This window comes from Peromyscus maniculatus, chromosome 9 (assembly GCF_049852395.1).
Source record: "Peromyscus maniculatus bairdii isolate BWxNUB_F1_BW_parent chromosome 9, HU_Pman_BW_mat_3.1, whole genome shotgun sequence".
NCBI lineage: Eukaryota > Metazoa > Chordata > Mammalia > Rodentia > Cricetidae > Peromyscus > Peromyscus maniculatus.
In genome coordinates, this window is record NC_134860.1 from 49699564 (window position 1) to 49719928 (window position 20365).

Below are 20365 nucleotides of genomic sequence, written 5' to 3' on the forward strand. Positions count from 1 at the left end.
GGTAGGAATTGTTAATTTTTACTTATAGACTAGGACTTTACACTGTCAGATATATACTAAGAAAAATAAACCTGCTCCATGTTATTGCAATAAAAGCAGTATTTTTAAGTGCTTCAAGTTTTTATTTGATTTAATTGACAGTTTTCTTAAAGTGAAGCTTCTGCAAAATATCCATTTTGTCTTAAAGGTATTTGCTTCATTTTACTGTGCTATAGGCCAGCTGTTTACAGTAATTCTAGCTTCACATCAAGATTACTGTATTCAATAAGGTTCTCATAATAGGTAACACATGAGCCAAGAACACAACACTATTTGGTAAATGGCATTTACCACAACTGAAGAATTATGAATGAAGTCACAATAGGGTTGAGAAAATACCATTTGAACTTACTTTACTCAAATTATGAAAAATGTCTATATGCATGCTGGTATCATTGTTAAAAACAATTTTGGTTTCCTCCAGAAGATGTTCAAGAAATAAAAACATGAGAAACTCAACATGTGTACCAGAATTCCATTTCATTCAACTCTCGGAGGATCCAGACATCCAGACTGTCCTCTTAGGCCTTTTGTTGTCTATGTATATCTTGGCCCTGTTTGGAAACCTGCTCATCATCCTGACAGTAAGCTCTGACTCCCATCTCCACACACCCATGTACTTCTTCCTCTCCAACCTGTCCATAGTTGATATTTGTTTCATCTCCACCACTGTTCCAAGGGTAATTGTGGACTTCCAAAGTCACTGCCAAGTCATCTCCTATGTGGGCTGCCTGACACAGATGTCACTGTTCATAATATTTGGATGTATGGATGACATGCTTCTGGCTGTGATGGCATATGACCGGTTTGTGGCCATCTGCCATCCACTGTACTCCCAGGTCATTATGAATCCAACTCGCTGTGGGGTGTTGCTTCTAGGGTCTTTTCTCCTTAGCTTTGCAGATTTGCAGTGTCACTATGTGGCAATATTCAATTCTTCCAACTGTGAGGATTTTATTGAAATTTACAACTTCTTCTGTGACCCTTCTGAAGTCCTTAAACTTGCCCATTTTGATACTGTCACCAATGTCATAGTCAAATTCAGTATAGGCACTCTCTTTGCGTTAATTCCTATTTCAGGAATTGTTTTCTCTTACTTTAAAATAGTTTCCTCCATCATAAGATCACCATCATCAAGTGGAAAACACAAAACCTTCTCCACCTGTGGGTCTCATTTGTCCGTTGTTTGCCTGTTTTATGGAACCGGAGTAGGAGTGTACTTGAGCTCCTCTTGGTCACACAATCCAAGAAGCAATGCAGTGGCCTCAGTGATGTACACTGTGGTCACACCTATGTTGAATCCCTTCATCTACAGCCTGCGGAACAAGGACATTAAAACTGCCTTAAAGAAGATTCTTAGCAGAGCATTCTAATCACTGACATTCTTTATAAATTTACACACACACACAAACACACACACACACAGAGGCACATACATGCACAATCTGTACATGTAAATCCCAGTTATTGACTCACGCATTATTACTAAATGATACTTCACAATATTGCATGATAAAGTGGTGGTCATTGAGGTTGTATTATGGTGGATGGGTGGTTTTAGAAATGTACAAAAATTGAAGTTGGAGAGATGAAACTTTTCTAGAGACGAATGGTGCACATTATTGAACAACACCTCACAGTATGAATGAGAGCAACACCTAAATGCTGCTCATAAGCCAAATTAAAGTGGCTAGTCTGCTGAGATTGTGTTTTAGAAATGACAGATAACCAGTCTTGTCAACCAGGCTGCCTTGAACAGTCCATGCACGAGGAAGACATAAATAGACTTGCTAATGTGCAAAGGGAAAGCTCAGTATGCCTCATCATTAGATATCCTAGACTTGCAGGTTTCTAGTGGATTTTCTCTCCCATTGATCCCGAGGATAGGTTGAGACAATGATCAATGGTGGCTGTTAGATATGAGCCCCTCTACCTGCCCCTCTATCTTCCAGAAATGAAGCCATACTCTCCTGTAGTCTGTCCTCTATAAAGACAACCCAGCTTTGAGTAGTCAGACTGGGCTGGGTGGTTAGGTGGATGAGGTGAGAGCAATCCAATTCCCCCTCCTTACAATAGCAAGATAAATTCATGATCTTACTCAGTACCTGAATCTTCCATTTCCCTTGGCATGCTGGTTAGTTTTTCCCAATTAGAGTCAACATGAAGAAGGAGCATCCATTGAGGAAGAACTTCCATTACAAGTGTCTGTGTGACATTTTTTGAGTGATGATTGATGTGGGAGGGCACAGCCCACTTCTGGCACTGCTACCCTTGGGCAGGTGGTTCTTGGAGGTATAAGAAAGGTACTTGAAAAAGAGCGTAGAAACAAGGCAGTAAGTAGCTTTCCTCTATGGTCTCCACTTCTGTTTGAGTTCTGACACCAGCTTCCCTCCATGGTGGACTGTGATTGGGATGTATACATCAAATAAACTGTTTCCTACCCAAGTTGCTTTTGATCATGACATTTATCACAGCAGTAGAAAGCACTAGGACACATGTACACTGTGTCTGAACAATAAAATGGTGAGGGACTTCCTACCCCCAGACAAACTATTCAAGTAATAAACATTTGTTCTGTAGGATGTTTCTGAGGGCCACTGAGGGGGCCTATCTTTCCCTTTTAGAACTCACATCATGCTGTACAAGGCAGGTAACTTTCCTCCTCTCCCACATCAAGCTCTCTACCTTCACAGCCCCACCATGCTTCCTCTGGTGTGAGGTCCTTTGAATGCACTCCCACCTTAAGGTCTGATCATGTCCCCTTCACACTATGGTCACAAGACTATCTCCTAATTGATGAATCTTGTGTCATCTGCTTTCTTGAACCTGCTGCCCTGACATTCTGGTCTCTGATTTATAACAGTGAAGGACTGGGAAGATATTATTTTCCAATCTATGCATTGGGATTTGTGGCTGTGTGGAATTGTCTCGAGCTGATTTTCTATGAAGGAGTTTGCCTCCCTCTAAAATGAGACAGAATGAGAGCCTAACCTGGGGAAGCACTGATGGTGTTTTTTGGGGTCCACAGCTGTTTACTCTGACTTTGTTGTTAATGTATGATTACTCTTTTTAGAGAAATAACCTTGGATGAAGAAATGTACTTAAAATGGAAAATTTATAAAAGTAAAATAAAATGGTGAATTAAACAGATGATTCAATGGCATTTGTTCTTAATGTATTGATCCTGGTCTTAGTCCACTAATTTCCTGATCATTGGAGATCACAGATATTACCAGAGGAAATATCCCCTCTGAAAATTATATGTACACTTGAATGTAATACTATATAATAAACAGTATGTCTTTTAATTCACACCAGTATTTTGAATAACATTTGTGAAGGCTTTTCTGTCATAACCATGGTCAGTGAAACAAATTAAAATAGGATTTTAATCTTCTCTTCCTCCTTTCCTTCATCATTTTCATCTCTAAATAGAGCTTGTTAACTGATTTAGAAATAAAATCATTACAATTTTTTTTAAATTTTTCTTTTTGTGTTTTTGAAATAGAATTTATCTGTGTAACAGCCCTGGCTGTCACAGAACTCACTTTGTAGATGAGGCTGGCCTTGCACTCATAGAGATCTCCTGCCTCTGTGAGGGCCTTTTAGGTGTTAGTGGAGGCACTGCTGGGCAGAGAAGCCAATAAGAGACCTTTTGAGGAACAGAGGTCAATCTCAACAGTGGGATTTCCTGAGAGTAAAGATCTCTCTGGCATATATCTTGAGATTGAATCTTGGTCTTCAGATTGCCACACCAGAAAGAAATAGATTTCTGCAGACACAGAAGAGCACATTCAGTAGAATTTAACAACACAAAACAACAACAACATTATCATCAACAAAGGAACTACTAAAGTGAGCCCAAACTGAGATAAAATGGAAAATGAAAAATTTAGGACCTCATACTTAATGGATTGATAACATCTCTCCTGCTTCCTCTACTAACAACAGGAATTCCTTAGAGACTGCAATATTTTGAACCACTATGAGTAATCACCAGCTCTGTGCATTGAGTTTCTAAGGTTTATTTTAAGAATAATTAGTTTGCCTGTCCCTCCAGGTCTTCAGCTTGGTCTGTGTAATTGGGACTATATATCCCTGTTTGCTCTTCCTACAGTGTTGTTTCTGCATCAGGAAGTTCTTGCTATTATATTCACTTCAGGATTCAAGAGTGAGCCTTCACCAGCCAATAAGCAAGGAAGGTTTGCCATATCTACAGCAATTCATCATGACCACACAGGCCCACAGTTTAGTCATGTAAGTTCTGAGGGAATTGAGGATGAAGAAGAGATGACAAGAATTTTTATTTCTTTCTAATCATATGAACTGTGATAATTTGGGTAGCCTGATGGTATAATAACTGTAATAAAAATTTGAGTCTCTGTACTGGGACTTCGTGTTCTTAGTTGAGATGGTAGTCCTCAAATTCTCATTGGACTGTCCCCAGTGTCTCTTTTGCATATTCCTCTGACCAAAGAGAGCAGCAAACATGTCCAACTAAGTTGTTTCATAAACAATCTAAAGTACTGTGATATGATGGTGAGGGTGATTCAGTAACTATAGATTTGAAGAAAGCTACTATGAGTGTGTGACACTTAAGGTCTTCCCTGGTGGAGATCTGAGCTCTATATTTTATGTATCTTACTTCAACTAATAGTTTTTCAAAGTTCCAAAATTATAAGCTTCTCCCTAATTATTATTTTATAGAAAGTGAAAGACAAAGACAGTGTTTCTGTGTAACATGTAGTAGGTGGTCAGGTCGAAATGGGTGAAGTTTGTGTGAGTTACTTTGCCTGAGTAAAACACAAAATGACCTTTTCTGTGAACAGTCATTTCATGATGCTGTATTCCAGAAAAAAAGGCCCATGTCTTCTTTCCCGTGTGGTTTCCAGATGCTTGATAATGGAATGTTTCGTTCTGCTGTATGAACTGAGGGTAGTATATTTGAGGTGCATTTGGAACAGTCTGAAAACATTGAAACAATAATTCAACTCAGTCTTTCCTAGTTCCCTTGGTCCATATTTGGCTTCACCCTCTGAAGTGCTGGGTTTACAGGCCTACAAAGACTGTGTTCTATTTTCCTGGAATTTTTTATTGCTGTCAGCATCCTCCATCATTCTGAAGCTCTGAAGTAATTTTTCATGAGGAAATGCGGTCGGACACCTGTATCATTTGTAGTTTGAAAACATGAACACTTAAAAAAGATATGTGCTATTAAGACCTCTGAATTTCTTGTTAAAACCATATGATTAGTAAAATGAAAAAAATATAGTATTATTATTAAGTATTAAGTATTAAGTATTATTGCTTAGAAAGTATTAATTGAATACTTCATAAATGCCAGGAAATAATCTAAGGCAGTCTCTTATCCAGGTTTAAGTAAGTATGATCTAGTATTACCCATGTACATATTCTGATTAAATTAGCCTGTGAAGTCCAAGATCTTGTGATACTTTAAGTAGCCATGGAAAAAATAGACTGTTAACTGTTTCAGAGACCCACTAGTCTACACAACTGAAATGATCTTTAATAACATTATCTCCTCTAACAGACCTAGTAGAGAAGCAAGTGGTATCTACTTTAGCCATTAGGGCATTGCGCATGTGATTACATCACTAATACTTTCTGTATTTAAAACCTTTTATGTTTTAAGCATGTGCTCTGACCAAAGAGTGAACCTGAAATTTTCTCTGTAGCTGAAGTAAGAACATTGACATCCATGTACCAGGCCTGACTCACACGCAAATCACTTTACTCTAAAGTAAAGTGTAAATCACTTTACTCTGATTGCACTTCAGAAAATCAATGGCATTGCTTAAATATAGGAAAACCATGTTTTTCTACCAGATATTTTACTGCGATTATGTGGATGTTCCCCACAAACTAGTTATGCAGGATAAAGTTTCAACTATATTTACTGACATTTTTTCACATCACTGGATATCTTAGCAGTTGTGAACAGAGATGTTCTGTGATAATATGGATTTAACTAAGATCTATTTACAAAAATTTGAAATATACTAAGAGAAATAAGTGATACATGTACTAATAGGTTTTAAAGATCTAATTTTGAAAGGAAGACTTAAATCTCAAAACAAAAAATGAAGAATATTCTTTTTAAGTAAAACAAAAAAAAATCCTATAGAAGACACTGGAACCTGAAAATAATTATCTTGGTAGGAATTGTTAATTTTTACTTATAGACTAGGACTGTACACTGTCAGATATGTACTAAGAAAAATAAACCTGCTCCATGTTATTGCAATAAAAAGCAGTATGTTTAAGTGCTTCAAGTTTTTATTTGATTTAATTGACAGTTTTCTTAAAGTGAAGATTCTGCAAAATATCCATTTTGTCTTAAAGATATTTGCTTCATTTTATTGTGCTACAGGCCAGTTATTTACAGTAATTCTAGCTTCACATTACATAGATTACTGTATTCAATAAGGTTCTCATAAGAGGTAACAACACAAGAGCCAAGAACACAACACTATTTAGTAAATGGCATTTACCACAACTGAGGAATTATGAACGAAGTCACAATAGGGTTGAGAAAATTCCATTTGAACTTACTTTACTCAAATTATGAAAAATGTCTATATGCATGCTAGTACCATTGTTAAAAACATTTTTGGTTTCCTCCAGAAGATGTTCAAGAAATAAAAACATGAGAAACTCAACAAGTGTACCAGAATTCCATTTCATTCAACTCTCTGAGGATCCAGACATCCAGACTGTCCTCTTAGGCCTTTTGTTGTCTATGTATATCTTGGCCCTGTTTGGAAACCTGCTCATCATCCTGACAGTAAGCTCTGACTCCCATCTCCACACACCCATGTACTTCTTCCTCTCCAACCTGTCCATAGTTGATATTTGTTTCATCTCCACCACAGTTCCAAGGGTGATTGTGGACATCCAAAGTCACTGCCAAGTCATCTCCTATGTGGGCTGCCTGACTCAGATGTCACTGTTCATAATATTAGCATGTATGGATAGCATGCTTCTGTCTGTGATGGCATATGACCGGTTTGTGGCCATCTGCCATCCCCTGTACTACCAGGTCATTATGAATCCCACTCGCTGTTGGGTGTTGCTTCTAGGGTCTTTTCTCCTTAGCTTTGCAGATTTGCAGTGTCACTATGTGGCAATATTCAATTCTTCCAACTGTGAGGATTTTATTGAAATTTACAACTTCTTCTGTGACCCTTCTGAAGTCCTTAAACTTGCCCATTTTGATACTGTCACCAATACCATAGTCAGATTCAGTATAGGCACTCTCTTTGGATTAATTCCTATTTCAGGAATTGTTTTCTCTTACTTTAAAATAGTTTCCTCCATCATAAGATCACCATCATCAAGTGGGAAGCACAAAACCTTCTCCACCTGTGGGTCTCATTTGTCTGTTGTTTGCCTGTTTTATGGAACAGGACTAGGAGTGTACTTCAGCTCCTCATGGTCACATAATCCAAGAAGCAATGCAGTGGCCTCAGTGATGTACACTGTGGTCACACCTATGTTGAATCCCTTCATCTACAGCCTGCGGAACAAGGACATTAAAACTGCCTTAAAGAAGATTCTGAGCAGAGCATTATAATCACTGAAACTCGTTATAAATTTACACACACACACACACACACACACACACACACACACACACACACAGAGGCACATACATGCACAAACTGTACATGTAAATCCCAGTTATTGACTCACGCATTATTACTAAATGATACTTCACAATATTGCATGATAAAATGGTGGTCATTGAGGTTGTATTATGGTGAATGGGTAGTTTTAGAAATGCACAAAATTGAAGTTGGAGAGATGAAACTTTTCTATCGACGAATGGTGCACATTATTGAACAACACCTTACAGTATGAATGAGAGCAACACCTAAATGCTGCTCATAAGCCAATTTAAAGTGGCTAGTCTGCTGAGATTGTGTTTTAGAAATGACAGATAACCAGTCTTGTCAACCAAGCTGCCTTGAACAGTCCATGCACGAGGAAGATATAAATAGACTTGCTAATGTGCAAAGGGAAAGCTCAGTATGCCTCATCATTAGATATCCTAGACTTGCAGGTTTCTAGTGGATTTCCTCTCTCATTGATCCTGAGGATAGCTTCAGACAATGATCAATGGTGGATGTTAGATATGAGCCCCTCTCCCTGCCCCTCTATCTCCCAGAAATCAAGATACACTCTCCTGTAGTCTGTCCTCTATAAAGACAACCCAGCTTTGAGTACTCAGACTGGGATGGGTGGGTAGGTGGATGAGGTGAGAGCAATCCACTTCCCCCTCTAACAATAGCAAGATAAATTCATGATCCTACTCAGTACCTGAATCTTCCATTTCCCTTGGCATGCTGGTTAGTTTTTCCCAAATAGAGTCAACATGAAGAAGGAGCATCCATTGAGGAAGAACTTCCATTAGAATTGTCTGTAAGCATGTCTATGTGACATTTTCTTAAGTGATGATTGATGTGGGAGGACACAGCCCACTTCGGGCACTGCTACCCTTGGGCAGGTGGTTCTTGGAGGTATAAGAAAGGTACTTGAAAAAGAGCTTAGAAACAAGGCAGTAAGTAGCTTTCTTCCATGATTTCCAGTTCTGTTTGAGTCTGACACCAGCTTCCCTCAATGATGGACTGTGATTGGGATGTATACATCAAATAAACTGTTTCCTACCCAAGTTGCTTTTGATCATGGCATTTATCACAGCTGTAGAAAGCACTAGGACACATGGACACTGTGTCTGACCAATCAAATGGTGAGGGACTTCCTACCCCCAGACACACTATACAAGTAATAAACATTTGTTCTGTAGGATGTTTCTGAGGGCCACTGAGGGGCCTATCTTTCCCTTTTAGAACTCACATCATGCTGTACAAGGCAGGTAACTTTCTTCCTCTCCCACATCAAGCTCTCTACCTTCACAGCCCCACCATGCTTCCTCTGGTGTGAGGTCCTTTGAATGCACTCCCACTTCAAGGTCTGATCATGTCCCCTTCACACTATGGTCACAAGACTATCTCCTAATTGATGAATCTTGTGTCATCTCCTTTTTTGAACCTGCTGCCCTGACATCCTGGTCTCTGAGTTATAACAGTGAAGGACTGGGAAGATATCATTTTCCAATCTATGCATTGGGATTTTTGGCTGTGTGGAATTGTCTCGAGCTGATTTTCTTTTTTATTTTTATTTTATTTTTTTATTTTTTTTGTGATATATATTTTTTATTTTACAATACCATTCAGTTCTACATATCAGCCATGGGTTCCCCTATTCTCCCCCCTCCCACGGCCTCCCCTTACCCCCAGCCCACTCTCCATTCCCACCTCCTCCAGGACAAGTCCTCCCCCGAGGACTGTGATCAACTTGGTAGACTCAGTCCAGGGAGGTCCAGTCCCTTCCTCCCAGACTGAGCCAAGTGTCCCTGCATAAGTTCCTGGTTTCAAACAGCCAATTCATGCAATGAGCGCCGGACTTGGTCCCACTGCCTAGATGCCTCCCAAACTGATCAAGCCAATCAACTGTCTCACCTATTCAGAGGACCTGATCCAGCTGGGGGCCCCTCAGCCTTTGGTTCATAGTTCATGTGTTTCCATTCATTTGGCTATTTTTTTTCAATAATTGAGTAAAACTGAAATTTATTATATGCCACAGTCATCCTAGGGACCTCCATGCTATATATATAGCCTCTATGGTTCTATGGGTTGTGGTCTGATTGTTCATTTTATATCTAGAATCCACCAATGAGTGAGTACATACCATAACTGTCTTTCTGGGTTTGGGTTACCTCACTCAGGATGATTTTTTCTAGTTCCATCCATTTGCCTGCAAATTTCATGCTTTCATTGTTTTTCTCTGCTGAGTAGTACTCCATTGTGTATATGTACCACATTTTTTTTCATCCATTCTTCCGTTGATGGGCATCTAGGTTGTTTCCAGGTTCTGGCTATTACAAATAGTGCTGCTATGAACATAGCTGAGCATGTATCTTTATGGTATGTATCAGCATTCTTTGGGTATATGCCCAAGAGTGGTATGGCTGGGTCTTGAGGTAGTTCGATTCCTAATTTTCTGAGAAACCGCCATACTGATTTCCACAGTGGTTGTACAAGTTTACATTCCCACCAACAGTGGAGGAGTGTTCCCTTTGTCGAGCTGATTTTCTATGAAGTAGTTTGCCTCCCTAAAATGAGACAGAGTGAGAGCCTAACCTGGGGAAGCACTGACGGTGTTTTTTGGGGTCCACAGCTGTTTACTCTGACTGACTTTGTTGTTAATGTATGGTTACTCTATTTAGAGAAATAACCTTGGATGAAGAAATGTACTTAAAATGGAAAATTTATAAAAGTAAAATAAAATAGTGAATTAAACAGATGATTCAATGGCATTTGTTCTTAATGTATTGATCCTGGTCTTAGTCCACTAATTTCCTGATCATTGGAGATCACAAATATTACCAGAGGAAATGTCCCCTCTGAAAATTATATGTACACTTGAATGTAATACTATATAATAAACAGTATGTCTTTTAATTCACACCAGTATTTTGAATAACATTTGTGAAGGCTTTTCTGTCATAACCATGGTCAGTGAAACAAATTAAAATAGGATTTTAATCTTCTCTTCCTCCTTATCCTCATCATTTTCATCTCTAAATAGAGCTTGTTAACTGCTTTAGAAATAAAATCATTACAGTTTTTTTTTTAACTTTTTCTTTTTGTGTTTTTGAAATAGAATTTATCTGTGTAACAGCCCTGGCTGTCACAGAACTCACTTTGTAGATGAGGCTGGCCCTGAACTCATAGAGATCTCCTGCCTCTGTTAGGGCCTTTTAGGTGTTAGTGGAGGCACTGCTGGGCAGAGAAGCTAATAAGAGACCTTTTGAGGAAGAGAGGTCAATCTCAACAGTGGGATTCCCTGAGAGTAAAGATCTCTCTGGCATATATCTTGAGATTGAATCTTGGTCTTCAGATTGCTACACAAGAAAGAAATAGATTTTACAGACACAGAATGGCACATTCAATAGAATTTAACAACACAAAACAGCAACAACATTACCATCAACAAAGGAACTAGTAAAGAGAGCCCAAACTGAGATAAAATGTAAAATGAAAAATTTGGGACCTCATACTTAATGTATTGATAACATCTCTTCTGCTTCCTCCATTAACAGCAGGAATTCCTTAGAGACTGTAATATTTTGAACCACTATGAGTAATCACCAGCTCTGTGCATTGAGTTTTTAAGGTTTTGTAAGAATAATTAGTTTGCCTGTCCCTCCAGGTCTTCAGCTTGGTCTGTGTAATTGGGACTATATATCCCTATTTGCTCTTCCTACAGTGTTGTTTCTGCATCAGGAAGCTCTTGCTATTATATTCACTTCAGGATTCAAGAGTGAGCCTTCACCAGCCAATAAGCAAGGAAGGTTTGCCATATCTATCTCCTTTCATCATGGCCACACAGACCCACAGTTTAGTCATGTAAGTTCTGAGGGAATTGAGGATGAAGAAGAGATGACAAGAATTATTATTTCTTTCTGATCATATGAACTGTGATAATTTGGGTAGCCTGATGGTATAATAACGGTAATAAAATATTTAAGTCTCTGTACTGGGATCTTATGTTCTTAGTTGAGATGGTAGTCCTCAAATTCTCATCGGACTATGCCCAGTGTCTCTTCTGCATACTCCTATGACCAAAGAGAGCAGCAAATATGTCCAACTAAGTTGTTTCATAAGCAATCTAAAGTACTGTGATATGATGGTGAGGGTGATTCAGTAACTATAGTTTTGAAGAAAGCTACTATGAGTGTGTGACACTTAAGGTCTTCCCTTGTGGAGATCTGAGCTCTATATTTTATGTATCTTACTTCAACTGAATAGTTTTTCAAGGTTCCAAAATTATAAGCTTCTTCCTAATTATTATTTTATAGAAAGTGAAAGACAAAGACAGTGTTTCTGTGTAACATGTAGTAGGTGGTCAGGTCGGAACGGGTGAAGTTTGTGTGATTTACTTTGCCTGAGTAAAACACAAAATGACCTTTTCTGTGAACAGTCATTTCATGATGCTGTATTCCAGAAAAAAAGGCCCATGTCTTCTTTCCCGTGTGGTTTCCAGATGCTTGATAATGGAATGTTCCGTTCTGCTGTGTGAACTGAGGGTAGTATATTTGAGGTGCATTTGGAAAAGTCTGAAAACATTGAAACAATAATTTAACTCTGGCTTTTCTAGTTCCCTTGGTCCATATTTGGCTTCACCCTCTGAAGTGCTGGCTTTAAAGGCCTACAAAGACTGTGTTCTATTTTCCTGGATATTTTTATTGAGGTCAGCATCCTCCATCATTCTAAAGCTCTGAAGTAATTTTTCATGTGGAAATTCGGTCAGATACCTGTATCATTTGTAGTTTGAAAACATGAACGCTTAAAAAAGATATGTGCTATTAAGACCTCTGAATTTCTTGTTAAAACCATATGATTAGTAAAATGAAAAAAATATATACGTCAATGGAATAACAATGAATGTGCCCAACAGCTATGAATGTGAGGTAGAGTGGGGTGAGTTATATAGAGGGTTTTGAGAGTGAAATGGAAGGAAGTATGTATATGTTATATTGTCATTTTACTATAATTTGAAATATAAAAATAATCAAATAAAAAAGTAAAACCAGACCAAAACACTCCTGATTAAAAGAATGACACATTTGTTTTGAATTATTTTGTCTCGTCTATATATTTATGTGAGTTAGGACATGTCATTAATAATTCTGAGATACCTTAAGTATCATATGACCAAATTTTAGTATTTTTCCTATGTGCTGTCCTTCTTATATAAATATATTTTGTACATTGATATAACTTAACACTTTTAACTTTCATTTTTTGGTTTTATAGGGCCTAAAGAGTCATTGGCACAGATGTGAAATAAACAATACACATTTTAACCGTAAAGTAGACCCTTTCTCCTCTCAAAACACTGACTTCCACATATTTGGTTTCCTTTACATTTTATTCAATTCAAGGATGTAACCTAGAAATTGATCCAAGATAAATTTTTCTGGTGTTTGGTTCTGTATCATGTTGGGTCATCTCATGGTATTTGATATCTGCACTACTGGGTTATCCAAAAATGGTGCATAACCCACCAGAAGACAAAAGAACATACAGGCATCAAAAGAAATGGAAGGTCAATTTTGTGTATTGTGTGAAGACACACTTTAGAGTTTCACATAATTCTATGGTCCAATGGCCTTTGGAAATACTCCCCAGCAAATTCATATTTTCTATATTCATTGGATTTTAATTTTGTACAAATAAATCCAATGCCAATTTTATCAGTTTCTGAATGGTGATGGGTTTTTATCCTGTGGTTTATATGAGCATGTGACTATGGAACAAATCATAAATTTTCTCTCAATTCAGTGTTTCCAAATCATGGGTCACTGTTTTCCTTATTGGAAACAAATACAAGTGTATTCTACATGTGAGTGCATCTCCTATTGCATTATCTTAGAAGAATTATAATTAAGTATATTTTTGCCATTTTTGATGGCACATATTAGGAGGATGTCATTCATGGGAAAAAGGTGAAAATAATCATGCAAAGCAGATGATATTTATATGTTATAGTATCAAAAAGTCAATAGTTTAAACAGTGATACAAAAAGGGGTAATAGGATTCAGGTGCTATTGACTGTTTTTATAGGAACAATTAACTGATGAATATTAATAGACACAGACATCTCTTGTTGCAAGTCTGACAGTTACCACATTTTTTTCAGTTACCTTATTTTTTTTTAAAAGGTAACTAAATAGCTACTGGCATGAACAGAGGAAGATAGATGTGCTTTTGGATGACTGAAGTAATTTTGTGACAGAATTAACAAGCCTGGTCAGTTAGAAACCACTTGACTATTTAGAGATTAACAAGGGAAAATTCTTTTAGTCAGTGTGCATGTCTGGATGAATGGACAAAAGGGAGCCAGTCAGGGTCAGAAATCTCTGTTAGCTTTTATACTTTCCTATCCCCAAGTTACGATTTGAGTAATTAACTATGTTTTACAGAGACAGAAATTCCAAATGTGATTGTTTGGACAAATGGGGAGATTTTCAATGTATACTGTTGTCATAGTTCTCTGGGGACAGACCAGGACTGCTTTGACGGGGCGGCTGTTGATCAAGGTTCTACTGTCTGCCTGGCAGAACTGTGCTCTCCTGATAGACATCTGGGAGCACTCCTTGAGCTACTTTCTGTGGTTTAATATTTCCTAAGCAATCTATAGGTCCTATTAAATGTCAGTTTATTATCCTTAGTTTCCAGTTTTTCCTATAATAATATGGCACTTAAATACTAATGCATGTCTGTCCATGAGAGAATGATTCAGCTAATACCTGTACAATAGATACGGGAAACTCACAGACAGACTTAGAACCACATTTCAATTTTAGCAAATACGTTTTAGGAACAGCATGTGCTGTGTTGCATACTCCTGAATGAGTATCACATATGTATGAGGTTAGTTTAAAATGTCTTTTTATATATACTCCAATAGATGTTTATATAGTAATATCGCTGTAAAAAAATCTGTCCCCTGAGATTCTATCAGCCATTGACATAGATGAACTAGACAATGAAATCATGCAGAGCCACTGAACTCAAAGTTCTTTTATCATAAATCAAATTTCTGTAAAATATCACATCTAACATACATAATATAAAAAATGATTATTATTTAGTAAAGGCGGGATTCTTGTTAAAAGTATTATTGCTTAGAAAGTATTAATTGAATATTTCATAAATGCAAGGAAATAATCTAAGGCAGTGGTCTCTTATCCAGGTTTAAATAAGTATGATCTAGTATTTCCGATGTACATATTCTGATTAAATTAGCCTGTGAAGTCCAAGTTCTGTTTCAGAGACCCACTAGTCTACAGAACTGAAATGATCTTTAACAACATTATCTCCTCTAACAGACCTAGCAGAGAAGCAATTGGTATCTACTTTTGCCATTAGGGCATTGCGCATGTGTTTACATCACTAATACTTTCTGTATTTAAAACCTTTCATGTTTTAAGCATGTGCTCAGAACAAAGAGTGACCCTGAAATTTCCTCTGTAGCTGAAGTAAGAACATTGACATCTATGCACCAGGCCTGTCTCACATGCAAATCACTTTACTGTCTGAGGAGGAGGGACTTAAATTAGAGCTCTGGACCAGCCTGGCTGCACTTCAGAAAATAAATGGCATTGCTTAAACGTAGGAAAATCATGTTTTTATACCACATATTTTACTGAGATTTTATGGAGATGTTGCCCCCAAATTAGCTTTGCAGCAAATTTTCAACTGTATTTATTGACATTTCATTTTCTATTTTCCATCACTGGACATCTTACCAGTTGTGAACGGAGATGTTCTGTGATAATGTGGATTTAACTAAGATATATTTACAAAAATTTGAAAAATCTAAGATAAATAAGGGATACATATACTAATAGATTTTAAAAACCTAAGAAGTGTTCAACAAAGACTAAAATACCAATACAAAAAAAATGGAGATTTTTTTTTAAAGTCAAAGAAAAAAGAAACCTATAAAAGACACTGGGACCTGAAAATATTTTACTGGGTAGGAATCATTAATTTTTATTTAGAGACTATGACTTCACATTGTTAGATATATTCCAAGTTAGATAAACCTGCTCCATGCTATTGCAATAAAAAGAAGTACGCTTAAGTGCTTCAAGGTTTCATTTGATTTCATTGACAATTTTCCTAAAGTGAAGCTTCTGCAACATATCCATTTTGTCTTAAAGGTGTTTGCTTTATTTTACTGTGTCTACAGGCCAGCTGTTTACAGTAATTCTGGCCTTACAACATCTAGATTACTGAATTCAATGTGGCTTTCATAAGAAGTAACAAATGAACTAAGAAGAAAACCGTATTTAGAGTATGGTATTTGCCACAACTGAGGAATTATTAATAAAGTCACAATTAGCTTGAGAAAATAATCAATATTTGAACTTACTTTACTCAAATTGTAAAAAATGCCTATATGCATGCTGGTACCATTGTTAACAACATTTTTGACTTCCTCCAGAAGATGTTCAAGAAATAAAAACATGCAAAACTCAACATGTGTACCAGAATTCCACTTCATTCAACTCTCGGAGGATCCAGATGTCCAGACTGTCCTCTTTGGACTATTTTTGTTCATATATATCTTGGCCCTGTTTGGAAACCTGCTCATCATCCTGACAGTAAGCTCTGACTCCCATCTCCACACACCCATGTACTTCTTCCTCTCCAACCTGTCCATAGTTGATATTTGTTTTATCTCTGTCACAGTTCCAAGGGTGATTGTGGACATCCAAAGTGACTGCCAAGTCATCTCCTATGTGGGATGCCTGACTCAGATGTCACTGTTCATAATATTTGCATGTATGGATGACATGCTTCTGTCTGTGATGGCATATGACCGGTTTGTGGCCATCTGCCACCCCCTGTATTACCAGGTCATTATGAATTCCAGTCGCTGTGGAGTCTTACTTCTAGGGTCTTTTCTCTTTAGCCTTGTGGATTTACTGTTGCACTATGTAGCAATATTCAATTTTTCCAAATGTGAGGATTTTACTGAAAGTTCCAACTTTTTCTGTGACCCTTCTGAAGTCCTTAAACTTGCCCATTTTGATACTGTCACCAATGTCATAGTCAGATTCAGTTTAGGCACTCTCTTTGGGTTAATTCCTATTTCAGGAATAATTTTTTCTTACTTTAAAATTGTTTCCTCCATCATAAGATCACCATCATCAAGTGGGAAGCACAAAACCTTCTCCACCTGTGGGTCTCATTTGTCCACTGTTTGCCTGTTTTATGGAACAGGACTAGGAGTGTACTTCAGCTCCTCTCCATCACATACCCCAGGAAGCAATGTGGTGGCCTCAGTGATGTACACTGTGGTCACACCTATGTTGAATCCCTTCATCTACAGCCTGCGGAACAAGGACATTAAAACTGCTTTAAGGAAGATACTTAGCAGAGCATTTTAATCACTGACATTCTTTATAAATTTACACACACAAACACACACACATACACACCACACACAAATTGTACATGTAAATCCTAGTTAATGACTCACCCATTATTACTAACTGATGCTTCACAATACTGCATGATAAAATGATGGTCATTGAGGTTGCAACATATGGAGAATGGGTAGTTTTAGAAATGCACAAAATTGAAGTAGGAGAGATGAAACTTTTCTAGGGATAAAAGGTTCACAATGAACAATCCCTTACAGTAGGAGTGTAAGCAACACCTAAAAGCTGCACCTAAGCCAATTTAAAGTGGCTAGTCTGCTGACATTGTGTTTTAGAAATGACAGATAACCAGTCTTGTCAACCAGGCTGCCTTGAACCGGCCATGAACAAGGAAGTTATGAATAGACATGCTTACGTGGAAGGGGAAAGCTCAGTGTGCTTCATCCTAGACATCCTAGACCTGAAGGTTTCACTTGGATTTTCTCTCCCATTGATCCTGAGGATAGCTTGAGACAATGATCAATGGTGGATGTTAGATATGAGACCCTCTACATGCCCGTCTATCTCCCAGAATTCAAGCCATACTCTCCTGTCTTCTGTCCTCTCTAAAGACAACCCTGCTTTGAGCACTTAGGCTGGAGTGAGTGAATGGATAGGGGGAAAACAATCTTATTCCAACTCTTTACAATGGTAAGATAAATTCATGATCCTACTCAGTACCCGACTCTTCCATTTCCCTTGGCATGCTGGTTAGTTTTTCCCAAATAGAGTCAACATGAAGAAGGAACATCCATTGAGGAAGAACTTCCATTACAAGTGTCTATGTGACATTTTCTTGAGTGTTGATTGATGTGGGAGGGCACAGCCCACTTCGGGCACTGCTACCCTTTGGGCAGGTGGTTCTTGGAGGTATAAGAAAGGCACTTGAAAAAGAGCTTAGAAACAAGACAGTAAGTGGCTTTCTTCCATGATTTCCACTTCTGTTTGAGTCTGACACCAGCTTCCCTCAATGGTGGACTGTGATTGGGATGTATACATCAAATAAACTGTTTCCTACCCAAGTTGCTTTTGGTCATGGCATTTATCACAGCTGTAGAAAGCACTAGGACACATGGACACTGTGTCTGACCAATGAAATGGTGAGGGACTTCCTACCCCCAGACACACTATACAAGTAATAAACATTTGTTCTGTAGGATGTTTCGGAGGGCCACTGAGGGGCCTATCTTTCCCTTTTAGAACTCACATCATGCTGTACAAGGCAGGTAACTTTCCTCCTCTCCCACATCAAGCTCTCTACCTTCACAGCCCCACCATGCTTCCTCTGTTGTGAGGTCCTTTGAATGCACTCCCACTTCAAGGTCTGAATATGTCCCCTTCACACTATGGTCACAAGACTATCTCCTAATGGGGCAAACTTTTCAGCTCCCCTCTTGAATCTGCTGCCCTGACATTCTGGTCTCTGATTTATAACAGTGAAGGAATGGGAAGATAACATTTTCTAATCTATGCATTGGGATTTTTGGCTGTGTGGAATTGTTTCGAGCTGATTTTCTATGAAGGAGTTTGCCTCCCTCTATAATGAGACAGAGTGAGATCCTAACCTGGGGAAGCACTGATGGTGTTTTTTGGGGTCCACAGCTGTTTACTGTGACTGACTTTGTTGTTAATGTATGGTTACTCTATTTAGAGAGACAACCTTGGATGAAGAAATGTACTTAAAATGGAAAATTTATAAAAGTAAAATAAAATGGTAAATTCAACAGATGATTCAATGGCATTTGTTTTTAATGTATGGATCCTGGTCTTAGTCCACTAATTTCCTGATCATGGGAGATCACAAATATTACCAGAGGAAATGTCCCCTCTGAAAATTATATGTACACTTGAATGTAATACTATATAATAAACAGTATGTCTTTTAATTCACACCAGTATTTTGAATAACATTTGTGAAGGCTTTTCTGTCATAACCATGGTTAGTGAAACAAAATAAAATAGGATTTTAATCTTCTCTTCCTCCTTATCCTCATCATTTTCATCTCTAAATAGAGCTTGTTAACTGCTTTAGAAATAAAATCATTACAATTTTTTTTAACTTTTTTCTTTTTGTGTTTTTGAAATACGATTTGTCTGTGTAACAGACCTGGCTGTCACAGAACTCACTTTGTAGATGAGGCTGGCCTTGCACTCATAGAGATCTCCTGCCTCTGTGAGGCCCTTTTAGGTGTTAGTGGAGGCACTGCTGGGCAGAGAAGCCAATAAGAGACCTTTTGAGGAACAGAGGTCAATCTCAACAGTGGGATTTCCTGAAAGTAAAGATCTCTCTGGCATATATCTTGAGATTGAATCTTGGTCTTCAGATTGCTACACAAGAAAGAAATAGATTTCTGCAGACACAGAATGGCACATTCAGTAGAATTTATCAACACAAAACAACAACAACATTATCATCAACAACAGAACTTCTAAAGAGAGCTCAAACTGAAATAAAATGGAAAATGAAAAATTTGGGACCTCATACTTAATGTATTGATAACATCTCTTCTGCTTACTCCATTAACAGCAGGAATTCCTTAGAGACTGCAATATTTTGAACCACTATGAATAATCACCAGCTCTGTGCATTGAGTTTCTAAGGTTATGAAAGAATAATTAGTTAGCCTGTCCCTCCAGGTCATCAGCTTGATCTGTGTAATCTGGGACTATATATCCCTGTTTGCTCTTCCTACAGTGTTGTTTCTGCATCAGGAAGCTCTTGCTATTATATTCACTTCAGGATTCAAGAGTGAGTCTTCACCAGCCAACAAGCAAGCAATGTTTGCCATATCTACAGCCTTTCATCATGGCCACACAGACCCACAGTTTAGTCATGTAAGTTCTGAGGGAATTGAGGATGAAGAAGAGATGACAAGAATTATTATTTCTTTCTAATCATATGAACTGTGATAATTTGGGTAGCCTGATGGTATAATAACTGTAATAAAAATTTAGTCTCTGTACTGGGACCTCGTGTTCTTAGTTGAGATGGTAGTCCTCAAATTCTCATCGGACTATCCCCAGTGTCTCTTCTGCATATTCCTCTGACCAAAGAGAGCAGCAAATATGTCCAACTAAGTTGTTTCATAAGCAATCTAAAGTACTGTGACATGATGTTGAGGGTGATTTTGTAACTATAGATTAGAAGAAAGCTACTATGAGTGTGTGACTATTAAGGTCTTCCGTGGTAGAGATCTTAGCTCTATATTTTATGTATCTTACTTCAACTGAATAGTTATTCA

The 20365-nt window shown here is 37.8% G+C and overlaps 3 protein-coding genes across 3 annotated transcripts; all 3 read left to right on the forward strand.

Moving 5' to 3' along the window:
• Positions 1-485: 485 nt before the first annotated feature.
• LOC143267165 (olfactory receptor 7E24-like) lies at positions 486-1412 on the forward strand. The gene has a single exon (XM_076544065.1). It carries the CDS (start codon positions 486-488, stop codon positions 1410-1412), a length of 927 nt encoding a protein of 308 aa, XP_076400180.1.
• Positions 1413-6706: 5294 nt separating this feature from the next.
• Positions 6707-7633, forward strand: LOC143267166 (olfactory receptor 7E24-like). The gene has a single exon (XM_076544066.1). The coding sequence runs from the start codon at positions 6707-6709 to the stop codon at positions 7631-7633; it is 927 nt and encodes a 308-aa protein (XP_076400181.1).
• Positions 7634-16163: 8530 nt separating this feature from the next.
• On the forward strand, positions 16164-17090 carry LOC102924321 (olfactory receptor 7E24-like). Its single transcript, XM_006998878.3, has one exon. It carries the CDS (start codon positions 16164-16166, stop codon positions 17088-17090), a length of 927 nt encoding a protein of 308 aa, XP_006998940.3.
• Positions 17091-20365: the final 3275 nt, after the last annotated feature.

Bases quoted from the DNA above. Each gene is read 5' to 3' on its own strand.
- LOC143267165 (XM_076544065.1), top strand. From the start codon at position 486: ATGAGAAACTCAACATGTGTACCAGAATTCCATTTCATTCAACTCTCG.
- LOC143267166 (XM_076544066.1), top strand. From the start codon at position 6,707: ATGAGAAACTCAACAAGTGTACCAGAATTCCATTTCATTCAACTCTCT.
- LOC102924321 (XM_006998878.3), top strand. From the start codon at position 16,164: ATGCAAAACTCAACATGTGTACCAGAATTCCACTTCATTCAACTCTCG.